The 27,699-nt window shown below is 38.5% G+C and overlaps 1 protein-coding gene across 3 annotated transcripts in view; it reads right to left on the bottom strand.

Moving 5' to 3' along the window:
• Nucleotides 1-27,699, bottom strand: part of Slc4a4 (solute carrier family 4 member 4) — a 327,804-nt gene that overhangs the window by 246,544 nt on the left and 53,561 nt on the right. For all 3 annotated transcript variants that reach the window (XM_076865382.2, XM_076865383.2, XM_076865381.2), the window contains exon 3: nt 19,307-19,486. In XM_076865382.2, coding sequence (XP_076721497.1) covers nt 19,307-19,486 — 180 coding nt within the window. The remainder of the gene's footprint in view (nt 1-19,306; nt 19,487-27,699) is intronic.

The following is a 27,699-nucleotide window of genomic DNA, read 5'->3' as shown; positions in this document are numbered from 1 at the left end:
TCCTTCCTGGGTTGTTGGGAGGATGAACGAAGATAATGTATTTAATGTGCTCTGTATCTGACAACCACAACCAAGCCATCATCAACCACTCTAGGGAAAATGCTCTCAAGCAGCAGCAGAATATGAGCTTTTCTACACTCACCTCCTGAATGAAAGAAGTGAAATTAGAGAAGACCCTCTAATCTAGATACTGTAAAAATGCATTCCTGGGTAAAGTAGAACCACTGGAAGATGAAACACAATCATCCCCTGAGGGAATTGGTTCCAGAACCTCCCCAGATGCCAAATCCATGGAAGCACGAGTCCCTTTTATAAAATGACACAGTATTTGCATATAACCAACAAGCATCCTCTCCTATACTTTAATCATCTCTAGACTACTTATAATAGCTAATGCAAAGGCTATGTAAGACACTGTTATATTGTTTTGTTTAAAGAATGACCCCCCCAAAAAAATTGATACATGTTTAATACAGATGTGATTGTTTCCTGAACATTTTCCATCTGCTGATGGTTGAATCTGTGGATGCAGAACACACAGGTATGGAGGGCCCAGTGCACTTGTGTTTAGTTGATTCACCTCCCCCACAGCATGACAAGCAGCATGAGAGAGTAGAGAGAACATGGACTCTGGAATCGGACAAGGTCTGATCTGAGTTGCAGGATTCCTAGCTGCATGACCCTGAAGAAGTAGCATGAACTGGTTTTTCTTATCATTAAATAGACAAAATGATACCATTAAGTGATAGTTGCAATAATGAAATGTTTATGAGGGTTAAATAAAATAAGGCAGGTGGAGTTCCCTTGTGGACTGCCAAACTCGAAGGGCACCCAACAAATGACAGCCCCCTTGTAATGCATTTTTTTATGTTACTGCATAGCTATAAAACTTTGATTGAGAGCATTATCTTCTATTATTCTTACTGACCTTATCTGAAGCCTCAATCCTTTTAGAATGTAATACTAGTAAAATCTTTACTTCTCTTTAGTGTGCTTTTCCTTTTCTGATAAGAAATCTGTAACTGATTATCTCTCTTTTTATCTTGGCTGCCAGAAGGCTCAGAGACAAATTAAAGGCAACTCTAGGAACAAAATTGATCCTAGTGATTCTGCACATTGTGTGCCCCGCCCCCCCGTTGTGATTTCTATTTTGCTCCTTCATTTGTTATTACAAGATACAGCAAAACCTTTGTAGATGTATGAATTTATTAACTCGACAACTAATTAAACCAGCCTCAGAGAAGACACCAATTGTATTCACAGTCCCAGATTTGAGATGTTCGAGTCCTATTTTTCTCACACTTGTCCTGCTCCTTGAGCAATTCATTCACCTTTTAGATCTATATTCTCTCATGTAAGGTAGAAATAAAAATCACTGAAGACCTCTGAGATAATTTATGTGCAAGCATGCTTTGTAACATGTCAAATGCTATATGTAGGCCAAATCTTAATATTTTTATAATCAGAGAAGAAGAATTTTCAAACAAGTAAAGGTATAGACAGACACATAAATTGTTATGGTGCTGCACTGAGGCCCCCTGCAGGCAGATATGGAAGATGTGTAGTGAGGGGGGCCAGAAGCAGCCACCTCACCACTTTAGGCTCTCTAGAAAGTTCCAACAAGACTCCTTAAAAGACAAGGCATGACGAACATGAATGTAAACTTTTCAAGGGACAATCCCAATCCAGTAAATGTCTTGAACAAATCTGTTGTCTGGCCTTTACTCTACACTGATCTGCTTGGAAGAAAGTGCCAATGAAACTATGGTTTGTTCCCCAATGAGCCTGCAGCTTCACCCCCCGCTCTCACCAGATTCATCCTAGGAACTGTGGGTAGGGGCTTATAACATGAGAATCCAACATCACACCTTAATCCCCTACCAATGACAGTGGATAAACTGCTATATCCCAAAGTACTCATATACTATTAACATGAACCAGAGGGGGATTTTTTTTTTCCAAGTTAAATTTGGGCTAGAACCAAGCTTCTCTTAATAGTACAGTAGGTGTTTCTCCATTTTTAGAATAATTTGCAGACTTATTCCAAGAATTCAGATGTTCTTACAGAATATCTTAAGTCTTTTATTTCAAAAACCCATTGCCTTCACTAACAGCTTAGTGTATAGCAGCTGCCTTCCCATGGAGAAGAAAAAGAAGAAAACTGCTGGTATGCTGGAAAGACAATGAGGTAGGAGTCGGGGTTGAAAGGCCCAGCTCTGCTCTTTGCTAATGCGTGAGTGTAATCAAGTGGTTTACTGATAATAACTAGTACACACCAAGCCTAATCCTTGGCCAGTGCCCTTTGAAGGCATTAAAATTCACTTAAAACGTAGGACAACCTGACAAGGCACGTAGCTGTCTCACCTCATTTTATTGATTACAAGAACTGAGACTTAGAATAACCAAGTACTTTGCCCACTGTCAAGAGCTAGGGAGTAAGGCACGTAGGAGCTGAAGTCAAACTACCATTCGAGCCCATGGTTTTAACCACTGTTAAGATATTGCTTCCATAAATCTTGCTGCCTACATTTATTTAAAAAAAAAAAAAGGAAGAGTAATACTGGCTTAGATTTCTCATAAGGCTGTTAAGAAGATCAGACACAATCACAGAGGTGACAGCCTTTATTAAGTCCAAACTACTACACAAGTGTTTTGAGTCCCTGCTCAAGTCTGTGTGAATTTTCCTAATGCCAGCTATTTGATAGGTGAGGATAAGACATGAAATACACCAAAAAGAAATGGCTTCCACATATTCTGAATTTAGAAAAGAAACAACCGCTGAGTGCTGCGACCCATGACTGTAATCCCAGAAACAGGGGAGACTGAGGTAAGAGGATCACAAGTTCAAGGCTAGTCTCAGCCACTTAGTGAGGCCCTGTCTCCAAATCAAAAATAAAATAAGGGCTAGGGATGTAGCTCAGTAGTTGAGCATTCTTGGATTCAATCCCCAGTATCACACAAAAAAAAAGAAGAGCATAAAAAGACTTCTGAAAGACATCTGTGAAAATGAGTGACTGCTGGAATAAGAGCAGCCACGGCCAAGCTGATGAGCAACGGGAAAAGCCCGTTCAGAATCTGCCCACGCCCTTCAGAAAGACACAACTGTCACCTAAACTGCTGGAATTTCAAATACGTGGAAGCTATTACATGGCTGTGCTCATCCATCTCCACGGCAACACACTTTCAAAGAGTCTTCTCTAGGACTCAGTTGACTTTAGACCAATCAAGTGGAAAACAACTATTCATAGCTATAATTTTCTAATTTTGAATATACCAAGCTTTGGAGAAATGAATAATGGAACCCTCCAGGATTTGATTGCACACTATCAAATGTTCCTCATTTTTAGTCCAATCACTCTGGTATTTCAGTTTCATGATATGACATAAAGAGAGCCAGACCAGAAGTCCAAGGACGTTGTTCTAAACCTGACTCCTCGACCAACGTAGGAGGTATGACCTCAGGCAAATTACTTAGACTGGGGAACCTCAAATTTGTATTTCTAAAACAGGAATAATGCTGGTTCTAATTGCATCAGGGTGATGAAACAATTAGGGTACACGTATGAAAGTCTCTATAAGTTATATAGCACCACACAAAAATAAAATGTTTGGCAATGTATGGCTAACTCAGCTTAGTCAACTCTCTGAATGCCCTTTGGAACTGTGCACAAAGAGCCAGAGAAAACTTCCAATTCCATCCAAAATAACTCTGATAGAAAAATGCAACTTGGAGCAAAAGGGAGAAAAAGAATAGTGTGAAAACATGAAAAATGCTCTAAAAAAACATATTTTGTTACAGTCAATGAGGCCCTCCTGGGACCTTTTCTGACTTCTTTTTAGGGAAAACACATTTCCTGATCACAGACTTCAAAAGCACCATGAACAAAAATACACTGGTGTACTTAGTTCACAAAGGTTTCAAAATTCTTCCAGTTAAACAAAATCTCTCTTTGCATCGCCAGTTTTTTTCTTGCTCTGGCCATGACAGAATAAACTAACAAACCAAAACCATGGTATAAATCACCATGGTGCGTACCTCCTGTGTTCTGGTGATGCATGTCGAGTCATTCTGGAAGGAAGTCACTGAGCAAGCAAAAGCAGGGCTGAGGCTCTGTGTCCTCCTGACCCTGTCACTTGATCTTCCTTCTCCTCCTGACACCATGTGAATCACAGATAGAAAAGGCCTGTGTATGATTTAAACTCAGTGCTACTGAACGTTCATCTGGTGTGCCCCTCCATCTTTCTAGACTTTGAAACTGCAGAAATTTCAAGGGATTTTTCTTGACTGCCAGATGAGTTTATCAAAACATAAAAATTGTGGAGGCACTAGAAAAGGTAGGACTGCTGCTTTCATGCCAACACCCAACACTTTAGCTGACACTCACGAGAGGTTTAGAAACACAGGCATTATCTGGCATGTTAATATTTAGGAAGCAATATTTTCAGAAAAGAAAGTTACATATACAAGCAGAAGTTGGGAGTGGTTTCTAGATAACCAGCATTGAAAAAAATAAGGAAGTTGGTAAACATAAAAGTTTCAATTCAACTTAGGTTAAAAATGGGTGCTTTAATTTACTTTATGCCTTAAATATACATGTGCATTTACATGCATTGGGAATTCTATATTCTATATTCTATATCCACATGAAATTGGTACCTTTCATTTTCTCAAATATGAGTCAAGGAAAATGGAATTACTTTCTAGATCAAACTTCTCTCAATGAAGCCTCCTCCTACCTAGGTCAGGTTCCATGGCTAGTCTTAGATAAGCCTGCTCAACTCATCATCCTTCCTCCTGGCCCAGAGCCTTGTTTATGCTTTTTTTTTTTTTTCCATTTAATCTACAGTGTTCTTCTCTAGAGTCTTCTAATTTTTTTTCCTCATCCTTCAGATCTCAATTAAAATAGGACTTTCTCAGAGAAGCTTTTCCACAACCCCCCAACTTAACCAAATTCTACCAATATCAAACTACAGCACCATGAACCACACTCCACCACAAGACTCACTGCAAGTGCAATTTCACATTTCTCTCTATGGGTGTCTGATCAGTAAGTGCCAGACTAAAAGCTCCCTAAGAAAAGAAAGTGTTTTTAATTTTGCTCCCTCTCCTAACCCCAGCACCTAGCACAGCACCTGGTTTCAATAAATATTTTAGGTAAAGGGATGAATGCATTAACAAGTCATCTCCTCTTTCCTGATACTGACATGATCCTGGGGTTTACTGAGAGATTCTCTCTAAAGTCCTCAGTACTGAATAACTTTTCCCAATTTCATTTGCTTGACAGGAACAAATTGGATGGGTAAGGACTTTCTTAGAGGAGGGAAGCTTGGGTGACTAAATAAAGTCACTTGAAGCCAAAATGTTTCAAAAACACGCCCCTGAGAAGAAACCAAGAAAACTGACCAAATTTCAAAACTTTAAAATTCAAAAGAAAATATATGAGTGAATAAACAAATGAAATGCATAAACAAAATGAAAACTGGGTAGATAGAAAAATACACAGATTTGAACAAAATAAACAGGCTGATAGGAAAATTATCAGTCTATAGTAAAATCCAGCCACACTATCCATTTCGTCTAGTCAGTGGTAGCTATTTTGGTTATGGTTTGTTGTATTTACATTTCCAATAATAAGTGTAATTTTTTGTACCCAGAAAATCAGCCAAAAAAATAAAAGTATGCACAATATGATTCTAAGCTAACATTTCTGGATTAAACATGGAGGATCTTGTAGGAGGAAAGGAAGGGCTTCTTTATCCTTTCTGCCCAAGTTCAGTATCACTCTACGCATAGCATAAGAATTCATGTTGACAAGACAAGTTGAATTTAGATACATACAGTGCTTTCAAATTCCATTCACTCTAGTATAAAGCTGTCAAAAAGCCTGCTCATAATAACCACAGTGCAGTGGTTAAGAGCCTTCACTTAGAATCAGAAAGCCCCAGATCCACATCTCAGCAACGCCACTTGCCAACCGTATAATGTCAAGTTGCTCAGAGGCTCTGGGAGCCTTCAAACACAGAAAGGAGGACAATACCCTCAGGTTTGAGTGAAGAAAATTAAGATTTCACTTTTTTATCTATTGGCAAGGAATTTAGACCATGGCTTTGTTCAATATTCATTATTATTATCATTATCAACATTCCATCAATGAAACTCAAATCACCTAATACACAGATTCACTCTAATTACTTCTCATAAACCTCCTCTGCGTACATATAGAGAGAACAGACAGACATATGGTATAAACAAACTGACCTACAAAATGTAAGCAGTTACTCAGGCTCACTAGCAACAAGAACAGAGTTAAGAGATGGAAGTGAATGTACCTGACAGTTTTTTACTACTTACATAGAAAATAATAGAACAAAAATATTCATTCACAACACCCATTAGATATTGTTTAGAAATTTTTTGTGTAGATGTTTCTCACAGAAGTCAGTACTAACAGAAATGTATAATGCAATACACCTAAGCTTACATCCCACTGGCCAGGACTAAGTCACATGGCCACCCCTCACCACAGGGCACCCTGGGAAGTCAAGGGCTTCAGCTGGCACTTTTCTGTTGTGAACCACACCTGAGAAGAAATACTTCATAAATATTTACTGAACTGGATCAAGATGGATTGACCTTATCTTCAGAGTTCGGAGACAGGGAAGAGTGATGTTAGGCAAACTACTACACCGAGTCTCCCAAAATGGGCTTTTGTGGTCAGTTTAGGTACAGAAAGACAACAACCATAGTATTTCCTCCTAAAAAAGGAGAGGGATACTTTTGAAGAAGCACCACATCTTATTCCCCACCTGTAATTCTCCATTCCTAGGGAAATACAGCCAACTCCTCACTCTCCCTGCCCCACCTCCTGGTACGCTCCTGCCCCTCCAAGACTCGAATCAGGAGCTTTTTCCTCTGTGAGGCTATCTCCAAATACCCCCACCATTTTTTTACGCTGTCATAACACCACTATTAGCAATTATCACATTCTTTTACATTTATCTGATTGGGTCACACACACAAACTATCTGTTTATAAGACATTTTCATCTCCACAGCCCCAGGGCCCAGGACTATGCCTAAAAAGGAGAAGTGCTCCATAAATATTTCTTGGGTTGGATCAAAATGGACTGAACTGCCTTGCACTGTGCTGAGAGGAAGGCTCAGAGATCTGGCTGTATCTCTTTTCTCACCCTGTTGTGGTGGCTAATAGGGTGCCTGCCCCCAGACCATGAGGGATGATGACAAGCTTACAAGCTTACGGTTCATACAAATAGATCATGTCTCAGTGAGATCATGCATTAGCTTGGCTCTCTGACCAAAAAGGAGAGTCAAAAAGCAGTTACATTAGCTTATTTCCTCTCAGGGGAACCATGGAGAAAGGAGTAAAAGTTTTGTTTACCAAACAAAAGGCTAAGAAAACATTTTTCCATTTAAGAAGATGACAAATTAGTGAAAGTGACAAAAATGAATTAAAACCTACCACATATTCAGAAAGTTGCACAACTGCCTAAAAGCAAAACTATAATTGTAAATGTGTTGGCATTTGGCACAGGGTTCAGGATTTCAAGGAAGCAAACCACTTTTTATGAACACTAAACAGAAATGTCACAAGCAGCTTTTGATTAAACTATGATTGTCACAGTCTATAGGAATGAACTAACATATGGTGTTTTTAAAATAAACTACTAACCACATCCAGTGGTTTCAATTAAAGAATGGGTCATTGCTTACAAAAATTCCCCTAGACCCAGCTGTCTTCCAAAAAAGTCCCATTGCCTCACTCTGAATTTCCACTGTCATCAGGCAGATTACCAAGCGGCCAGCCTTGGATATAGTGTGGACACTCAAGATAGCATCTTTGTAAAAAGTGAACATCTTAATCCAGCTTTGTCTTGTGGCTGAAGACAAAGCCTTGGAGTAGTCTCCTATAAGGAATATAAATTCAATTGCAGAGTTAAATTAAGTGATCTGCAAGATGACTAGACATTTTTTTTCCACTTTTTTTTTTTTTTAACCCAGGGCCTCATGCATGTGAGTCAAGCACTCTACCACTGAGCAATATACCTGCTGCCTGAAGACCAGAGAGTACTTTAAGAGAATTTTTAGAAAGCATGGCTACAAGACAAGGCCCAAGCTCTCTGCAGGAAAGTTGTCTCATAGAGGTGATTCTAAAACTAATACAAAGACATAATGTGGATATAAGAATGAAAGGAAGTGAGGTGGACCACACATACCTGTAATTCCAGCAACTAGGAAGGCTGAGGCAAGAGGGTCAGCCTCAGCAACCTAGTAAGGCCCTAGGCAACTTAGTGAGACTGTCTCAAAATAAAAAATAAAAAGGGCTGAACATGTAGCTTAGTGGTAAAGTACCTCTGGATTCAATACCTAGGTCCAAAAAAAAAAAAAAAAAGAAAACTAGTTACAGACTGGAGAATCACTGCAATTATTGATAATCATGCTTGGGAGGGAAAAACTAGCTCAAGAAAACTAGGATGACGGGAGAATGTAGAAGCCTGGTACTATTAAGCTGCAGGGCTCTAGTTTGAAGGGTAAGATAGTGTCCCTTGCCACTCACCAGTGGCTTTTCTGCTCTTTGATCTCACTGCCTTTCTCCATAGTGAGGGTCCCTTCACTTCCTCTCTTCTTTGCTCAGACTATGTCATAGCTCTCTCTCTCTCCTACTACTTTCAGCATCATCCCTGTGCTTGTCATTCACCACTCAGTGACATTTTTTAGCCCTCAATTGATGTTTTAAAATAAATACATTCTCCAGATTGGTTTTTCTGCTTATACACTGCCCTTGATGGATTTCTTTTTACCTAAGCTTTAAGTAAAGCTTTAAGTAAAGATCCCCCATTCCCACTCAGATATTTAGATGAATCTTTCTCTCCATCTGCCAACCAAGGAAATCATCTCTGCCACTTCTGCCTGTATACAAAAATACACTAAGACCAAAGATGGGGGCAGGGTGGTAGGGAAGAATGAAGGAACTTTGGATTGTGTAGAGAGGAGTAAGGGGAAGGGTGGGACAGTGGGGATGGAAAGGACAGTAAAATGAAATAAGCATTATTACCTATATACATATATAATTATACCATCTGTGTGATTCAGCACCATGTACAGTCATAGAAATGAGAAGTTATGCTCCATTAGCATACAATGTGTCAAAATGCATTCTACTATCATGTGTAACTAATTAGAATAAAAAACTTAAAAAATATTTTAAAATGCACAAAGAAGATCCTTAAATTTATCCCATTGTATTTACTCAGGAGTGAATAGAACTGAGGTCTTCAGAGGCTGGAAGTTAATAGGGGGAGAATGGATAATTGGAAGAATAAGTACTAGTGCTCCATAGCACACACAGTAAGGCGACTACAGTTAACAACAATTTACAGAATATTTCAAAATAGCTAAAACAGAGGATATTTTAAATGTTCCCAACACAAAGGAATGATAAACATTTGAGGTGAAGGAAATGCTAATTATCCTGATTGTATACAATTACCCTACATTGTATACATGTATTAAAATATCACACTGTACCCCATAAATATGTACAATTAGTACACCAATTAAAACAAAATAAAAATAAATTTTTGATTAAAAAATATTTTTTTATTTAAGAAGAGCTTAAAGAAAATGTAGATCTACAAACCCTCCAGGTTTGATTTGAACATGCAAATAATAGGTCAGAGATCTTTCCTCAAGCCATGCTTACATGCTTTTCAAAAACTCTGGTCAGAATTTCATCTGAGATAGCCAGTAGAATACAGTTACTTATTTTCAATCCTTCCTAACCAGAATACCTCTTTACTCAAAATCTATATTTAGGAATTGGAGGATCAAAGAAGACTATTAATCATATCCTTGTGTAGACAACAGTAAAAAATAATTCAAAATGTTTTTGAAATTTTTTTTCCTATTTGCTTGTGGCATTCAGCAGTTGCACAAGTAACAAAGTATAATTAGACAAAAAATTAACTTGGGGTTTTATAGTTACTCACGTGTACTCCAGATACCAGGCAAATGTGCAGTGAATTTCTAGTTATAAAAATCACCTTTCCAGTGCTGTGCTAATAGAAGTCACCCCACTTTCAGATAAAAACAACTTCAGTTTTGAACAAACACAGCCAGCTACCAGGTTCACATGTTTATGATAAATTTGCATCCCCAAATCACATTTTCCATTAATTCAAGTTATTCCTTCCCAAAGACTCATCAATGAAGCAGAATCAATTTAAAATAATTGCTTTCTCTTGTGGCCTTTGTGCTAAAACTTTAGTAACTGGCAAAAAGATGACTTTAATACAAATTGCTGGATCACAATACCATTATCATGAGAAGTGGCTTTTGAACAAGGATAGCAAGTGCATCCTGCTTTAAAAAAAAAAAAGAAGAAGAAAGAAAAGAAAAGAAAAAAGAAAGAAAGAATTCTGCTTAAGTGATAATGAGCAAAATAACATATGTATTCCAGAGGTGTTATTGTTTCAGAATCATTAAGTGGTAATTCTGAGAAACATGTCTAAAGGTCATCTAAATTCATTTCTGAAAGGATCACAAACCTTAATCCCAGATACACATATAAAATCAATTCTTAAAGTTCTCTGTAACAAATGCTACAAACAGACTCAGAGCACATCTAATTAACAATTATCACTATCATAAGTAACCTCTTTTATGTGTTATCCTCATTCGTCATCATGGGAATGAACCCTAAATAAATAGTTGTCCACACAAGCAGGCTTATTCCAACTTATCAAGCTATATGGCTCTTAGAGAAATTACATCTGAAATAATATTTTGCATGCCTGCATTGGTCTGCATATTTTCACAAATCTTGATATTTTAATATTTTTCCTATACACGGGGTAGCACTTTTATCTCTATTTTGGAAACAAAGACAATTTCTATTTTATTTACATGCAAATTATTTATTGCAAAACAAAGCTGAAGAGTTATAGCATGGGAAAATTTACTTTTCCAAGCCTTCTACCTCTTCATTTCACCATTATTCAGAAACACACCCTACTGGAAAGCTCTTTCTATTTTAGTCACATTTCAATAAGTTGGGAATAGCATTTTTTTGCCAAGTTATTTATTAATATTGAATAAATTACACAACCCTTCCTCTCACGTTTTTATTTTATTAGACTAGACTATTAGAACCTAATAAGTAATTTCTGAATGTTTTATTTACTTGTCCATTTAAATGGATATGTTTTTGCAGAACATAGTTCAAAAGATGCATGTAATATTGCTCCTGCCCTGAGGGGCTCTAATGATACCACTGGAGAGATGACACACACCAGAAAGAGGTCAGTCACTACTGGAAGCGTTCGAGTCTACATACCAATCTGTATAATTTAGGTCATATAGCAGGCATTCAAACATTTGCTGATAAATGGATAGAATAGGAGAATATTATGCTAAGTGAAATAAGCCAATCCCAAAGAACCAAAGGCCAAATGTTTTCTCTGATATGAGGATACTAATTCACAATAAGGCAAGTGAGGAAGAACAGAGACAATTTGGACTAGATAGAGGGGAGTGAAGGGAAGGAAGGGGGCATGGGAGTAGGAATGATAGTAGAATGAATTGGACATTATTACCCTAGATGTATATATGATTACATGACCTGTGTGCCTCTACATCATGTACAACCAGATGAATGAGAAGTTATACTCCATTTACATATGATGTGTCAAAATTCATTCTACTGTCATGCATAACTTATTAGAATGAATAAAAAATATATACTTAATAAAAACACTGGCAAAGTCATTGCAAGTTGGTATAAATGAACTTACAAGGTCAGGGAAAATCTGTGTACTTTTTATTATGCTTTTTAAAATACTGACAGTAAATAGTGGAATCTCTGTTACATTGTCAATTTACTCTTAAACATCTATGAATTCCAAGTTAGGAGCCAGCTTTAATTAATGCAGAGTAATGAGGAGAGTTTTGCTCACTTGTTTGTTTTTATAATTAAAGAGACACTAGATGAAACTGATATTTTGGATATCTGGCAGCCTTATCTAAAATAACTTCTATTTCAAGGAAGACCCTAAAGGCTACAAAACCAAATAGAAAGATATTGCCCAGGAAATTCAAAGGAAGAGGGGATATAAGAGACACTGAAGGAAAGTCGGTGAATGGATGGCTATGGAAGAGAAAGAACAGGAAAGAACCAAAGATAATTAAGATTGTTTCTAGAGACAAATGAAAATGGGGGCTCCATACTCACAACACCTCTATCAAAGTGGGATGAAAACTCAAATAAAACTCCTGTTGATGGGAAAGTTATTAAAAGAACCTAGCATTCCTTCCTTCAGATTGTGGTCATGGAAGAATTCTGGAGAACTTATTTATAGAGTGCACCCATGGTCCCTCACCCCAACTACTTCAGCTTCAACAGGCCATACTCACAAAGCCCTGAGTTGAAATCCCTCGTACTGAGAACACATGTCATTTTAAAGTTATTTGCTTCCATATGAAAAATTTCCTAAACAGAACACCACTCCAAAAAAGTGATTGCCAATTTGTCACTCCTCATGTACATTCCAATCACACACATGCGTGCACGTGCACACACACTCACAAAAGCACTCACACTCATGCTCCCTGCTTCACAAACTTAACTCCAAACCACAGGCTGTGTCCCATCTTCTGCTAAGGTAGTAATAATGCCTGTTGCAGATAATCATTTATACCCTGTTGACTTCACTAAGGAGTACTTCACATCTTGAATTCCACATTCCTTTCTGGTTTTCCCCCATTTTCCACTCCAAGTTACAATCTCTTTTTAGCCCTGAATACCCCCAGCACCTGGAGTACACTAGAACCTCTGAGGCCTCCTGAACTCATGAGTCACTATAAATAGCAACAACATCAACTCTCCCATGACACACGTAAACACACTATTCATAACATCCCATGGCATGATAAGATGGAATAACTATTGGAAGAGAATGGCCAGTAGCAACAGGAAATGAATACTATAAGAATTGCCAATTGGAGGGCACTCTGAGGTGACTTCAAGAGAACTGTATTTCAGAAGTCAAGGCCCTCTGAGATATTTATATAGTCAACTGGCTAAAGAAGACAGAAGCACCATGACACCATTCTTTCATGCCCATTGGCACCACAGGAATAAACAACCATTATTTGTATCACACGAAGCACAATATTGTTGTGCCAACCCAGCACCACCCAAAACACAAGAGGTCAAGTGTTCTCCTTCCAACATAGCACTGCCTTCAGATTCCTGACTTGTTCTTAATCAGATTAATTTCACTGAGGAACACAAAGAGAGAAGCTACTGGCTTGCAGGGGTGCAGAACTGGGAACCCACCTGTTGACTAAATTCAAGGACACACTTGGTAAGCAGAGCCACTTGCTACTAGCAGTACCCCACATAAAAGAGCAGCTCAGTAGCTGTCACCTGTGTGCCCTGAAATTGTCTTTTCCTTGGTCCTTGCACCTGCCAGCCAACATTCAGACTGGCGCCCGCTGGCAAGTTGAAAGACTGAATTTAGGTTGACTCTTCCAAAGATGCTACTGGTAGTCAGGATAGAAGACAAGTTTAGACAAGCTTAAAGAATAATAATTGTTGTTTATAAGGAATAATCTCTACAAAGTTTTAGCCTGAAACTTTTGGCATTATCTGCATGCAAGAGAGAGAAAAAGATGAGTTGAAGAATGTATCCAAGGTAACTCAAAATATAATTACTGCTGACCATTATTGCTAACCAGATGCCAGGCTCATTTGATATTCATAATATACAATGAAATTCTATCACAATCCCCTTCTTACAGATGAGGAAGCTGAAACATAAAACAACTATGTTTCCAAGGCTATACTGCAAGTTTGAGCTGGGATGCTAACTCAAGTAAGCCACCTCTAAAATGTGCTCTTAACAGCCTGATACACTCTGCCTTTCCAGGGAAATCATATAGCAGGGGCCCCTTCTGAAAAGGCCAGTTACTTTTTAATATAAAACCTTTTGATCTCAGACCTAAAGATAAAGTGTTTCCTCCTATTTCCATCAATAGAGATAAGAATGAGGTAGACAGTATAGTTCTTCTGTTCATGTTTCTTTAAACAGAGACAGCACTATCTCATTTCACACTCACCCTGAAGATTCCCTTCTGCTCTGCATAGTGTTCATTTTGGGTGTATGTCAATGGCATATGGAAAAATTTAAAAATCTTACTTTATGATGGCAGAGTGAAGGGTCTTGCCTAAAAGCATTTAAAACATCCAAAAAAAAAAAAAAAGTAGAAATGTACTAAAAAGTATGATGTCAGGTTGGGAGCGGGCATAGGGGTGTGCACTGGGAAAAAGGGAAGTCAAATGACAAAATACCAAATATTCTTGGCTCTTATGAAAAGCTACTCTGTTCATTTACCCGGAAGCCCCAAACAAAAGCAGCTGCCCATTTCTCTGTTTCAATTTCCTGCATATAACTGGATCACCAACTGGCAACCATTGTCCCAGGCTCACAGAACAATGTCCACTAGCATAAATCCGTCAATTCTGGTACACATCCAAAGAACTAAAAAATGCCACAAGACTAAATGAGTGTCCGTGCACACCTAGCTAGCACCACGTCGCTGCCACTGGACCAGACCTGTGTGCGAGGGGCGGTTGGTAGCTCCCAGCACTGATGCCTGTTTAAGCTTGTCACAAAATGCATTACACAGCAGATCAATGTACTGAGCAGGATGTTCAGTCTGTAGCTGTGTCTCCTAACACTTCACACGTCTTCAGAGTTTTTGCAGTAACACAGTGGCCCCTGGTGCCCCCATACATACTCCAGGACACTAACAAAAAGAGAAGTGAAGAGGCCAAAACCATGGAGGGTGGGAAGCCACACTGTGTTTCCAGATCCTATCAGCCAGGACCATCTTCCCACCCACTTTTCTGGGCAACCCTCAGACGATGGCAGCTGCTAACTTAGGGGGAAAAAAGTGCACGGTGGAGGAGGCAAAAGGATTATTTTTAAGAAAGAGCACAATCTAACTTTCTCTCCACCACCCACTCCACACCACCTCCTCATTCCCTTGTCTCTCCTGCCTGTTCTTCCAGTTCGCTTTTCTTCCCCAGCCTCTCCCTCCCGATTGCTCAGAGTACCACACTTTCACACACGTTTCCTTCTCTGTGTCTCCAGCTGGGACACGGGCTCTGCAGCCACACTGAGAATAGCAGCTGTTCAAGGACTTGGAGCTACTGCTGAACTCAGAGGACATGTGGCTCACTGGCTTCCTTTTCAAAACTCCCAATGTGGAAGGGACCAAACACATATCCACCTTTTTAGAAACTCTGTCGACACCAGAATGCTGGAGAAAATCGAAAGCATCCTATTCCAAGCTAAATGAACCTCTTAATTATGTTATCTCCCTGATGTGCCCAAATACTGCAAGTTATTTGGCTTATTTCTTCATAGGAATGTATTCAATTCCATGCCTATTGCATGAGGCTTCTGAGGCAGAGGTACCCGAGCTCTGTCTGGAATAGGAGCATTTGTGAAGTCAGTGATGAATCTCTGTGCTCTATGGATCAATTTCTCCCATCACCTGTAAGTAACAAGTAATTGCATACACTTGGGAGTCATCTACCCAGACCAAATTACCACTTTGGCAATAGCTGAAATTATGAGGCATTTTCCAATATGGAATAATTGAAAGGATCAAATTTTACATGGCAAGAGAAAAAGGCAGAACAGGGAAGTAGAAAATGAAATGTGCAGTTTAAAAACAAGAAAACCAGATGGACCTTCATCTAGAATATGGGAAATTTTTTTTTTCGTGTGCGTGTGTGTGTGTGTGTGTGTGTGTGTGTGTGTGTCTGTGTGTCTGTGTGTCTGTGTATGTGTGTGCCAGAGATTGAACTCAGGAGCACTCAACCACTGAGCCACATCCCCAGCCCTATTTCATATATTATTTAATGACAGGGTCTCACTGAGTTGCTTAGATCCTTGCTTTTGCTGAGGCTGGCTTGGAACTTGTGATCCTCTTGCCTCAGCCTCCTGAGCCACTGGAATTATAGGCATAAGCCACCAAGCTATGCCTAACCACCAGCTAGAATGTGGGAAATCTTTAGACAAATAAAAGTAATATTTATGCCTCTCCAGGAATGCACTTATCCAATTTATCTTCAATGAACATGTATTAAGCAAATACTAGGTTCCAGACATTGTGCTAGGGGCCAGAGAGATCAATGAACAACAACAACAAAAAAAAAACTTGATTCTTGCTCTCCCAGAGCTTCCAATCTAACACCAGCTCAAGGCAAAATTGTAGACTGATCAAAGTTGCAAGCTAAACCAGGTATTAGGAAGGAAGCAAATAAGGAGCTGAGAAAGAATAGTGCTAGGGAAACTACACTGGATGGAGAAGCAAGGAAAGGCCTCTCTGAAGAACCAAAATTTTAAAACAGGAAGAAAAAGCTAATCAGGGTATGAATAGGGTGACCATTCCAGGGAGAGAGGCTTGTAGGTGCAAAAAGGCCTGAGGTACAAAAGGTTTTAGCACCAAGGATCTAAAACATCAGTGCGACTGGATTAAAGTGAGTTAAGAGTGAATGGCTGCAATGCAGGACTGGAGAGAGACTGTGGATCAGCCTGCCCGACTGAGATGGTATTCTAAGGGCAATGGAAGTTTTCAGCAAAGGAGCGGCATGACCTGGCTTACACCTCATCATGACCCATGTTGCCACTGCATGGAGAAAGACTCCAAAATTAAAGGCTGCTACAGATGTCTAAGCAAGATAAAACAATTCCTGAGCAGCAAAACTTTAAAGGAATAGACAAAATGATTACACATGGGGGTGAAAGCAAGGAAAGTCAAAGATAATTCGCATCTAGTGGCTATTTATATGACTTGCTTGTTTTGTTTTGCCTCAGAATAATATAATCATCACACAATGCACTGCTGGCACATGTGGGAATCTTGTCTATAGGACAATAGGACACCATCTCCCTCCCTCTTTATCTGTGTGTGTGTGTACTGTACGTGTATATACACACACACACACACACACACACACACACACACCCATATGTAACTCAAACATTCTAGGTTCAAGAATAATAGACTGTATATGGTTGTTCTTGAAAGACAACATGGAATATATTAGGTAGATACTTCACTAAGTGAGTTTTGTCCTAAGAATTTTATTATCACTTGGTGTCAGAACTTGTGGCTTCCCAAAAATCAGGATTAAATTTCTTTTTACCTCTGGGTGAAGCAATTCTGACTTTCAAGTAGAACTGCAACAAGATAAACCAACTACCAATCTATCTAGTCTCCATGATAAGCATCAGAGAAAATAATGGCAATTTCTAAGAGAACCTTCATGTCAAAATGGATCACTCAGACCAAATATCTTAAAGGCATATTACAGTGTTACTTAATGGGCAGCATGAAAAAAATAAACACAAAATGCAAACCTACAAACAATATCCTTAGGCTCAATGAACAATTTGTTCCTTAACAACTGTGCCTCCATAGAACCCCTCAGAACCTAGCATATAACATAAAGCAGCAACCCCCAGGAACTGTGAAGTGCCCTGCCTATTTCACATGCTGTACTCAAACTGGCCCTCAAATGCCACAGAGAGCAACAGTCTTCTGTAGTTGACAGACATTCAGACTCAGCTTTCTGATCTGTTCATTCCTAATTACCTGAGTGTTGGCACTACTTCCTAAAAAGCTGGTACATAATTATCATCTTAAAATCCCTTGGCCCATATGTCTACGTGAGAATCTCCTTTTCAATATCAACAGAGATGATATACTCTTCTTCTTAAATTGCAGATAGATAGATGACTTACAAAAGAGAAAAACGGATCACAAGTGCATTGGGAAGAGTCCTCTGATACTGATTCAAGTCTCACCAAAAACAAATAGTTAAAAAAAAAAAAAGCTGGATTAATTTACTTGGAAGAGGGTATTATCTTTTGTTCCTTCAAAGTATTGACTGTGGGCTTTTTATATGCATTTCAAGGACTATGCTCAAAACTGACCCAATAGTTTTAGTTGCTACTTGAAGGACCCCTTCCAGAAAGACTTTCCCTTGGCATTCCAGTGGAAAGTACCTAACTTTATTCCCCTGCCCTCTGTTACCTTCTAAGTCTCACATTTATTCCAACATCTTTTCTATTTAGTGATCCATCTCCAAATTCTCCTCCAAACTCCAATTTGTTACTCATTGGCCCAATTGTATGACTTCTCTCACATGGTACTTCTCTAGATTCCTAAGCCACCTGCTCAGTTCCAGAGGTGATACTTTCAAAAATTCACAACACTGCACTTCACACCCTCTTTAATATCTATAAATTCACTTTTCAACACCCCTGAGCTGTTCATTCTAATTTGACCTGTCATCACCTGCAACGACTGAACTTGATCTTTATCTGTGCCACCCATAATGCATTTTATTACAGGGTCCATATTTCTGCAACTGTAGCAAAGAGATGAAGAATGCACAGAGCTCTGCCAACAGGAAAAGCTGTCACTGTGTAACTCCTGTTGGGGAATCTCCCAAAATTGGCATGTGTTTCTGCTGCACATATTCATTCTCACTTCAGCCACAAGGCTACCCATGCAGCCAAATATTCCCCACATTAAAAAAAAAAAAGCAACATAAATATATGCCTTAAACACATAGTTCACTCTATCACCAGAGTCTAGCGGTATGCTTTGACCTCCTGCTATTCTCTTCTTCATAACATTTTTACACAATGCATGACTTCTTCTATGTTCAACATTTCAAGAGCTGTATCATCTACGTTCTTCTCTGAGTGATAGGATGCTTCTCCACTATTCCTTTTCAAATCATTGACCTAGCCAACCATTTAGTTAAATGTCATCTACAGCTTTGACATTTGTAAAGATATAAATACACACACACACACACTCACACACACACACACACATATGCATACACTCTCATCTTAACCTACTGTCTCAATGCAACCTATTTCTAAGCAGGTGTAATAAATCCAAAAAGTTATTTTAAGAGTTTACAGTCACTGTTGAACACCATCAGTAACAGTCTGCCCTATTTCACTTGTCAAAAATGTAGAATTCACAACTATGCCTAAACTCTGTCAGATCTTCTTTGACCAACTCATAATCTTCTAGATGACTTGCTAGATAAATCTACCAGCACAAGAAAAGCATCTCCAAAGACATTCTCCTTTAGAGCAGACATATTATTAGCTGCAGGATTCTAGACAGGGTCTTTCCCGAGGATGGGCAGTAAAGCAGAGGGAGGCACCAAGCCCCAAAGAGTACTCACTGAGAGGTTTTAGGATGCTGCTGCTGGATTCATCAGCGTTTTCCACATCTGATTTGTCAGAGTAGTTCTCAGAGATTCTCTCTTTTTCCTTCTTTTCTTTGTGCCCTGTCTTTCTCTTGTGACGTCTTCTTCTCCGGTAGCTCTTGGGCACATGGACCCCAATATAGATGGTATGGTGGCCTAAAGAAAGTAAACAAATAATAGTCATTCTAAATCGTGTTCTCTGCTGCATACAAATCACACAAGATACACAGGCCAGAGAAATGGTCTATGAACTCAATGTTACTATTCTATATTTGACTAAGTAAAACTGGAAAAACTGAATTTTTTCCCCATTTTTAGTTAGTCGCAGTGTGTGATTCAACCTGTTGAGTAGCATTAGAATTCTATGAGGATGTGCTCCAGCTCTGTCCAGATAGATGGCTTTTGTTGAAGAAAACCAAAGAATACCCAACTAGAAATCAGGAATCCTTGATTCTGGCCATACCTCTGCCACCAAGTAGCTCTATGACCTTCAGCATGTTTCTTAACCACTGTGGGCCTCAATCTCATCATTTAGATAAGGAGAGGCTTGAACTGGGAACCTGGAGAGGCCTTTCTGGTTCTAACTTCCATAACACTGTGATTATTTTGACTGGGTGCTGGAAAAGAAGCTGTTGGGACTGCAAAAATAAAGATCTAAACTCCAAGTTCAAAAAGTCATCTTGCTGAGGATAAGGTTTTACAGTATAAATTCTTTTTTTTTTTTCTTTTTACCCAATCAGCAGAACAGAGACTTAGAATTGGGACAAACTGAGAAAAATAAGACATACTTGGAGAGAAGATTTTAGAAATACTCAAATGTTCACACTAGGAAACAGCTAAAATGAATGTCAGCTACAGTGCCATTCTCATTTTTCTTTTTTCGTTTCCAAAAGTTTCTAAAAACTGGTTGTTGCAATGATAAAAATAAACTCAGCCCAGCAAAAAATTGCCTTGAAGAGAAGGGCATGAGGAAAAAAGATTGTGAAGTGCTTTCAGTTCTCTAGATGGAAGGAGCTGCAAAACTGACAAGAGGTATTATTTTTATAAAATCTGATAAGACAAAAAAAAAAAAGGGAACTCGAAGTTCCACATCTTCAAAAAAAAAAAAAAAAAAGTTGGGAAACTTTTACTTTCACTTTATATACAGCATAACTTCTGAATGTGGGAATGATCATTTCACAAGTCTGTACACACTTTTAACTGAAAATTATATTGGATTATCTCATCTGTGGGTTTCATTTCCCATTTCTGGAATTACTCCTTGATGACACTTTATAATGCCACAGATTATCTCACATACCACCATGTGCATGAAGTATTCCCATGTCAATTGCTGTGAACTGCTCTCCATGGTAACTCATCAAGCATATCTAAAAACACCATAATCCACGAGTCTATTCCATTCAATTGGCAAGGTCAAAAGAATTATGTGCTGTTTCAAGAAAGAGTCCAGCTAAGGGATGGAGAACCCTAAGTGAATGGGTCAGTGTTCAAAAGAAAATATGTGATACTTGGAATAATGAATTTGCAAGCATGTCTCCATGAAGCAGAGCCCCCACCCCAACACTCACAGAAACACAGCAACTTGCTACTATAAAGCACAGTGACATTCTCCCCACAGAATGTGTGCCAGTGAGAAATGTATCATGTCTAACCATTTGTAAGCAAATTGTTCTCATGGGAAAGCTATATTATACTAGGAAGTAGGAAATGTCTCAGAAACAATGTGAATTAAAAAACAGTGTCAATTGTTTCCTGCGCTCCAGTTACTGAGGGATTCCTGCAGCTTTATCTCAAGTCTCAACAATACAAGTAATCAAGCCAACCCATTTCTTCAGTAAATCAAACACTGAAAGTTGGGTTGCCTTCATTCAGGAATTAGGAAAACATTACACACACACACACACAAAAAAGTAAGAGGTAGAAAATCTTTCTCAAAATTTATCTCATTAAATATTTTCTATACCTTATTAAATAATGGCAACCCAACAAAAAAATGGTAATTAAGTTACATTAGTCACATTGACATTATACATAAACACGTAACATATTTATCCAAATTCCTTGCTGTACATTTGATCGAGTCATTTACAAGGCAGTTTACAAGGGCTGACAAGATTTTAAGGTAAGAATTCCAACTATGAAGCACTGTTGTCAACCTAACAAAAGAGTCACGGTGATTCAGAGTGAGCCTTCAATTCTGGAGAGGGATGTACCTTAGTTCTTGTGGTTCAGTTCACTTTGTCATCACAGGCACCCTCCCTGTGGCAGATTCACCTTGTTCCCATCTCCTCCTCCCACACTTTCCCTGAGAATATTAAGTAATCTCAGCAGGTGTGATGCCGTGCTCCAGAGAGTTATGGCACTATGGCACCTGGCTACCCGGCAGAGACAGGAGTTCCTTTCAAGAGATCCCAAATTTCAGGGTTTTATTTAATATTTATTTTTTAGTTGTAGTTGGACACAATACCTTTATTTTATCTATTTATTTTATGTGGTGCTGAGAATTGAACCCAGAGCCTCGAATGTGCTAGGCGAGCGCCCTACCACTGAGCCACAATCCTGGCCCCACCCAGGCATTTTTTTAATCAGTGTTATTGAAGTATAATTTAGAAACCATAAGATTCACTCATCTTTAAGCATGTAATTCAATGATTTTAGTATATTTACAGAATTGTGTGACCAGCACCACAATCCAATTTTAGAATCTTTCTACTAGTCCAAAAAGATCCCTCATGGTCATCTTCAGTCATTCCCTATTCCCACTCCTAACCCCTACGACCGTTCTTAGGCATTTTTTATACTCTCTAGTGATGACCTCTATGAAGTCAGAATCCCCTACCTCACATGGATATAAACTTTTTATGGGTAACCTCACAGCATGGCAAAATCAAATATTCCCTGTGAGAAAGATATTGATCTTCCAGGAATTTCCAGAGGAAATCATGGGACTGAGCTAAGATTCAAAACATGCAGCATCTTCCTTCTCCTCCCATATATCATGGAACTAAAATTTCCTCTTCAATCTTGCATTCAAGCAGAGGAGAGGAACATGGTTCTGGGGTTAAAAAGACCTTTATATCAGTATGGAGATTCCTTAAGAAACTAAGAATGGAACAACCATACAACCCAGATACACCAAGCCTCAGTATTTATCCTTAAGAATTAAAGTCAGCATACTCTAGTGATATATGCATATCCAAGTTTATGGCCACACAATTCACAACAGCCAAACAATGGGTGTCCATAAATGGATGAATGGATAAATAATATGTGGTATATATGCACAATGGAGTTTTAGTCAGCCAAGAAAAAGAACAAAAGTATGATATCTGCAGGGAAATGAATACAACTTCAGAGTATTAGGTTAAATGAAATAAACGAGACTCAAAAAGTCAAGGGTCATGTGTTTTCCCTCATGTGTGGAAGCCAGAGGGGAAAAAAGGGGAAAGAAGGCAAGGGAATCTCATGAAAATACAAGATAGACCAGTAGAGTAGAGAAAGAGGCCAGGGGGAAGGAGAAGGGGAAGGGAAAGGGGAAGTCCTAGGAAATAAAATTGACCAAATTATGTTACATGCATGTACGAATATGTAACAATGAATCCCACTACTGTGTATAATTATAATGCACCAATAAGACAACCGGGCATGGTGGCACATGCCTGTAATCCCAGCGGTTTAGGAGGCTGAGATAGGAGGATGGCAAGTTCAAAGTCAGTCTCAGCAATAGCAAGGTGCTTAGCAACTCAGTGAGATCCTGTCTCTAAATAAAATACAAAATAGGTCTGGGGTATGGCTCAGAGGTTGAGTGCCCCTGAGTTCAATCCCTGGTACCCGCCCCCCACAAAAAAAATGCACCAATAAAAAACAATATTATGAAAAGAAGATCTTTAGGAGCTCAGGGACAGTGAGTACCTCCTGCTTCATCAATTACTTTCTCAATTGCTCTCCACTCACATTTTTGCCCATGAGAGAGCAAGATAACCTTGCTTTGGTGGGTGGGGTAAAGTAGGCATGCTTTCTCAAAGTAATGACCAAATATTTAGTAAGCTGTATGTGCCAAATAACAAAAACACTGAAAGTAAAATGAGCAGAGATGGAAGCATTCTTACTGCCCCCACAGAATACCTGTTGTCTAAACAACAGGAGCAGCATTCCTGCTGAAGATATACTCTTGTTGATGAGAATATCATAGGTGGATCTCAGTATTTATTTTCATTAAAGTAACTTTACCTGTCTCAGAGAAATGTCATGAAGATTAATGGCTATTTTTAAATTATAACTCAAAAAATGACTGCAAGCTCTTAAGGGAACCACAAAGGTTGATGGTGTGGTATTGTTTTACATGTAAAAAAGAAAAGAAGCAACTTGACAGATAGGCTTTCTGATCCCACAGGAATCTGAAAAATAGTAAGATGCTCAAAGAATCAAGGATAGTTACTCTGCCTCTTGTAAGGAAATTTTTAGGCTTAAAAAAAAAGAAAGAAAAATCTCTGCTTAGAAATTTCAGGAAAAGCTGCTTCCAAAGATAATGAAAAAAGAAAGAGGAAAACTTTTTAAAAACAGCTATCACTCCTAAGGAAGACGTTATTGTTTAACATGTTATTAAAATAATGGTTTCATTATTGGTACTCAAACTATAAAGTAAAACCAGTAGAACCCACATCAGACAGTATTCATGCAGGTGTGCTGGCATAGGGCATTCTGGCCTGCACTTGGCAGGAGACCCAGCATCCTGCATTTAAATAAGTGCCCTACAAGCCTTTCTCAGACAGATGGTGTGAGTTCCCAATAAACTCGAAATGCCTCAAAAGTGTCTCACAATCCACACCACAGCCAGTACTACAGGGGAAAGAAAAAAAAAAAAAAAACGTGGCTTTCCTGGTTATCTCTGACTGTCAGAAATAATCACTACATGATTCCCACTTCTTCCCATCTTTACCTGCTCCACCCTAGTTACAAGTAGGAAGCACTGTAAAGCCATCATATCCAATTCTCCCGATTCCTGAAATATGTCTAATCTGAGTATATACCTCCAAAAGCTGATACAATGTTTTCTGGCAAACAGAAAACTCTTAACACTTTGTGACCCTGTAGCCATCCAAGTTAAGGTAGTTTTTTTTTCTCAAATACCCATTTTGCTACCAAGGATGATTTAGAACTTGGAAGAACTGAACCCCTGGAGGCAAAAACTTAAAAATTCACCAGTCAACTTAAAAATTCTATAGATGACTTGGCGGCTGACAACAAGTCTCTTTATACAGGATGGATCCATGAGCTCCTTCCTGGGAAACACGTTGCTGTGTTCACTGCACATACAGAATACAGCAACCATCTAAGAAATGCTTGTGAGCATGCCAGGAACTGCTCCATGTTCTGTATCTCTCACTTCATGCCATCATGCCCCCTGTACAGCTGCAGGAAGCAAGACTGGAGAAAATCAAGGCTGTTGCCACTAGCTAACCAAGTGTCCTCTCCATAAAACCCCACAGGAGAAATACTCTCAGGTGTCAGTAACAAGCAGAGCTCCATATCTCATCACCATTTTGACAGGATTTTTTGGTAATTCATTTGACATTTATACTATAAATCTTGTAACTGTTTGTTTCCTTCCTCATGTTTACTGCTAGAAAGGGAAGAGACAGATATCAGGCTAACTTCAGTGGGTATATAGTTTTATGACATGAATTTTATACACTAATCTCACTATTCCAATTTTTCAACTATCATTTTCACTTCACTCTAGGCCTTTTTGAAAAAAAGACAGCTATCAAAAAATTTTTAAGTTGAGATTTCAGAACTATGTTCTAGCTAAAGGATCACAAAAGGACAGGTAAAATGTTTGCCCAGAAATCTACCTTTCCCCACCTCCAGCCATCCCCATCTTCTCTCCCCCGCCTCCCACATACATCTCTAATTAAACACTGAGGGATGTTCCAAATATGGTCTTTATCTACATTATTGTTCCTTCTATAATAAACTGGATTTCTTTTTCTCTCCAGTTCAAAACAAAAATTCCTCAAGACATCGCACTTCACATCATTCTTTCAGAACTAATCTGCAATATTCAAATATAAGGTAAACACTATATTTCCCTGGTTTATTTAGCATAACCTGGATTTATGCCATGATGCCTAAAATGTGTTGTAGATATTGCCAAGAGGAACAGAGGGGAACCAGAACTAAATAGAGATTTGATATTATTTTTAATTATTGAAACAAAAATGAAAGAGTTAGTTAGCAGAGATCCTAGAAGACAGAACATAAAAAGATGCTGCAAAGACTTACTACCTAGACCAGAAAGCTCAGTTAGAAGTACATGCATAAGGGGCTGGGGATGTGGCTCAAGCGGTAGCGCGCTCGCCTGGCATGCGTGCAGCCCAGGTTCGATCCTCAGCACCACATACAAACAAAGATGTTGTGTCCGCCGAGAACTAAAAAATAAATATTAAAAAATTCTCTCTCTCAAAAAAAAAAAAAAAGAACTACATGCATAAGAACCTAGAATTGGGCCGGGGTTGTAGCTCAGTAATAGAGCACTTGCCTCACATGTATGAGACCCTGGGTTCGATTCTCAGCACCACATAAAAATAAATAAAAATAAAGATATTTTTTAAAAAAAGAACCTAGAGTATAACATCAAGTCCAGACACCATGTAGGTTGTGTGTTTGGCACTTCATATGATAAGAAATAGACCAATATGTAGGCCAATATATATAATTCTAAATATTAAATAATGAAATAGAAATAATTGGTTAGTTTATTATTTACAAACCCCTAAGAGTGTCCATCAGCAGCTATGATAAGATATAATCAAAGCTGAATTGATAATTTTATGGGGCATAAATACCAGCTCATGAAAAGAAAACTGCCTTCAAAAGGCATGGTGTAATTTTGCAGTTAACAGGGGGTAAGCCAGTCCATTATGAAACATGTATATGAGGGTCCTTACTTTAAATACATACTATTGCTCAGGACAAGGGTTGGCTTCTATTTTTATATTTTGAATAGGGGCCACTTTCTACATAGAAAAAAATAATGCATATGTTTATTGATAGATAATTACATATTGTATATTTTGGCTTATTTATAGATCATTTCAAATACTGATGAGTAATTTATTTTAATTTCAATGCTATCAACTACACTTATTGTCAGGCATGCAAGCAAATAAATAATAAAAGTCAACTTAAAAAAAAAAAAAAAAAAAAACTTTTCTTCCCACTGAACTGCATGGTAATTTTGTACACTGAAACCCTCCCAGAAATCCTCAAGGCACCTGAGGTTCCCTAAGCAAGACTGATAAGAAATCTCAACTTGTTACCTGGTATTTACTGAGCACAGCACTTTTAATATGTAATATTTGATGATGCTGATGACAATCTCTAGGCAAGGACAAACAGCTGCAGAGAAACCCTCTCAAGGGGGAGGCCAGCTTGGGGTGGGGTTAGACTCTTGTCATTTAGCTCAGAAAACTTGTGTATTTGCCTTTCAAGTGCTTATTTTAGCAAAAGAGTTCTAATTATACTCTTCAGGTAAAGGTGAGGACCCCAAGACCACATACTAAGATGGTTTCCATTGCAGTTTCCATTATTAATGGTTGATAATAGAGACAAAATCTGGCTGGCATCATAAGAAGTCTGAATTAGTATTTTTAAAGAAACATAATTCCATTATGTATGGGAAACATAAATTATTTAAAAATAAGTTAAGGAAAAACAAGAATCCCCACTTAAAGGTACTTTAGGAACCTGCTCTAATTAATAAACAGAATTGAAAAGCTGCTTACCCTATAAAACTGCAGTTCCTGAAGTCCTTGTAATGTAAAAAGTTCATTCTCCAAGTAATTTTAATTTTGCTCTAGCAAAATCTTTTATGTCTATCTATAAATATAAAAATACATCTGTACCTATATACTTATATCTGCATAGAGAGCTAGATATAATTTTCATAAACAATCTGAATGAAAAGTACCTCTTTCTGTGTCCATAAATGTTGATTCCATTTCTTCCTTCCTTTGCAAAGGGAAAGTCAAAGAGCACTATTTTTTCCTTTTTTCCACCCACTACAAGCCCTGGTGATAACTTGTGAATTTAGTACTCCAGAACCTTCACCCTGAGCAGGACAAAACCACTTTTAACTTGTCCCTTAGTTGGCTATTTTAGCCACTGTACAGAGTTTAACCATTCAACAGAAGGAACACCTTCCGTAACCTCAATTTTCCTCTCAACCCACCCGGAAGCAAGTGCCTGGCAATCCCCAAGAAAAGCTTTGGGCAATTTCTCAGAGCTCTCACACAGTCCTATATCCAGAAACCAGGTTTGTTGGTCCTGTATCTTGACTGAAATCAGGTTTGTTAGTCCTTTAA

This window comes from Callospermophilus lateralis, chromosome 8, assembly GCF_048772815.1.
Source record: "Callospermophilus lateralis isolate mCalLat2 chromosome 8, mCalLat2.hap1, whole genome shotgun sequence".
In the NCBI taxonomy this organism is placed as follows: domain Eukaryota; kingdom Metazoa; phylum Chordata; class Mammalia; order Rodentia; family Sciuridae; genus Callospermophilus; species Callospermophilus lateralis.
Note: the sequence above shows the minus strand (reverse complement) of the source record. Positions and strands in the feature narration are given on the sequence as shown.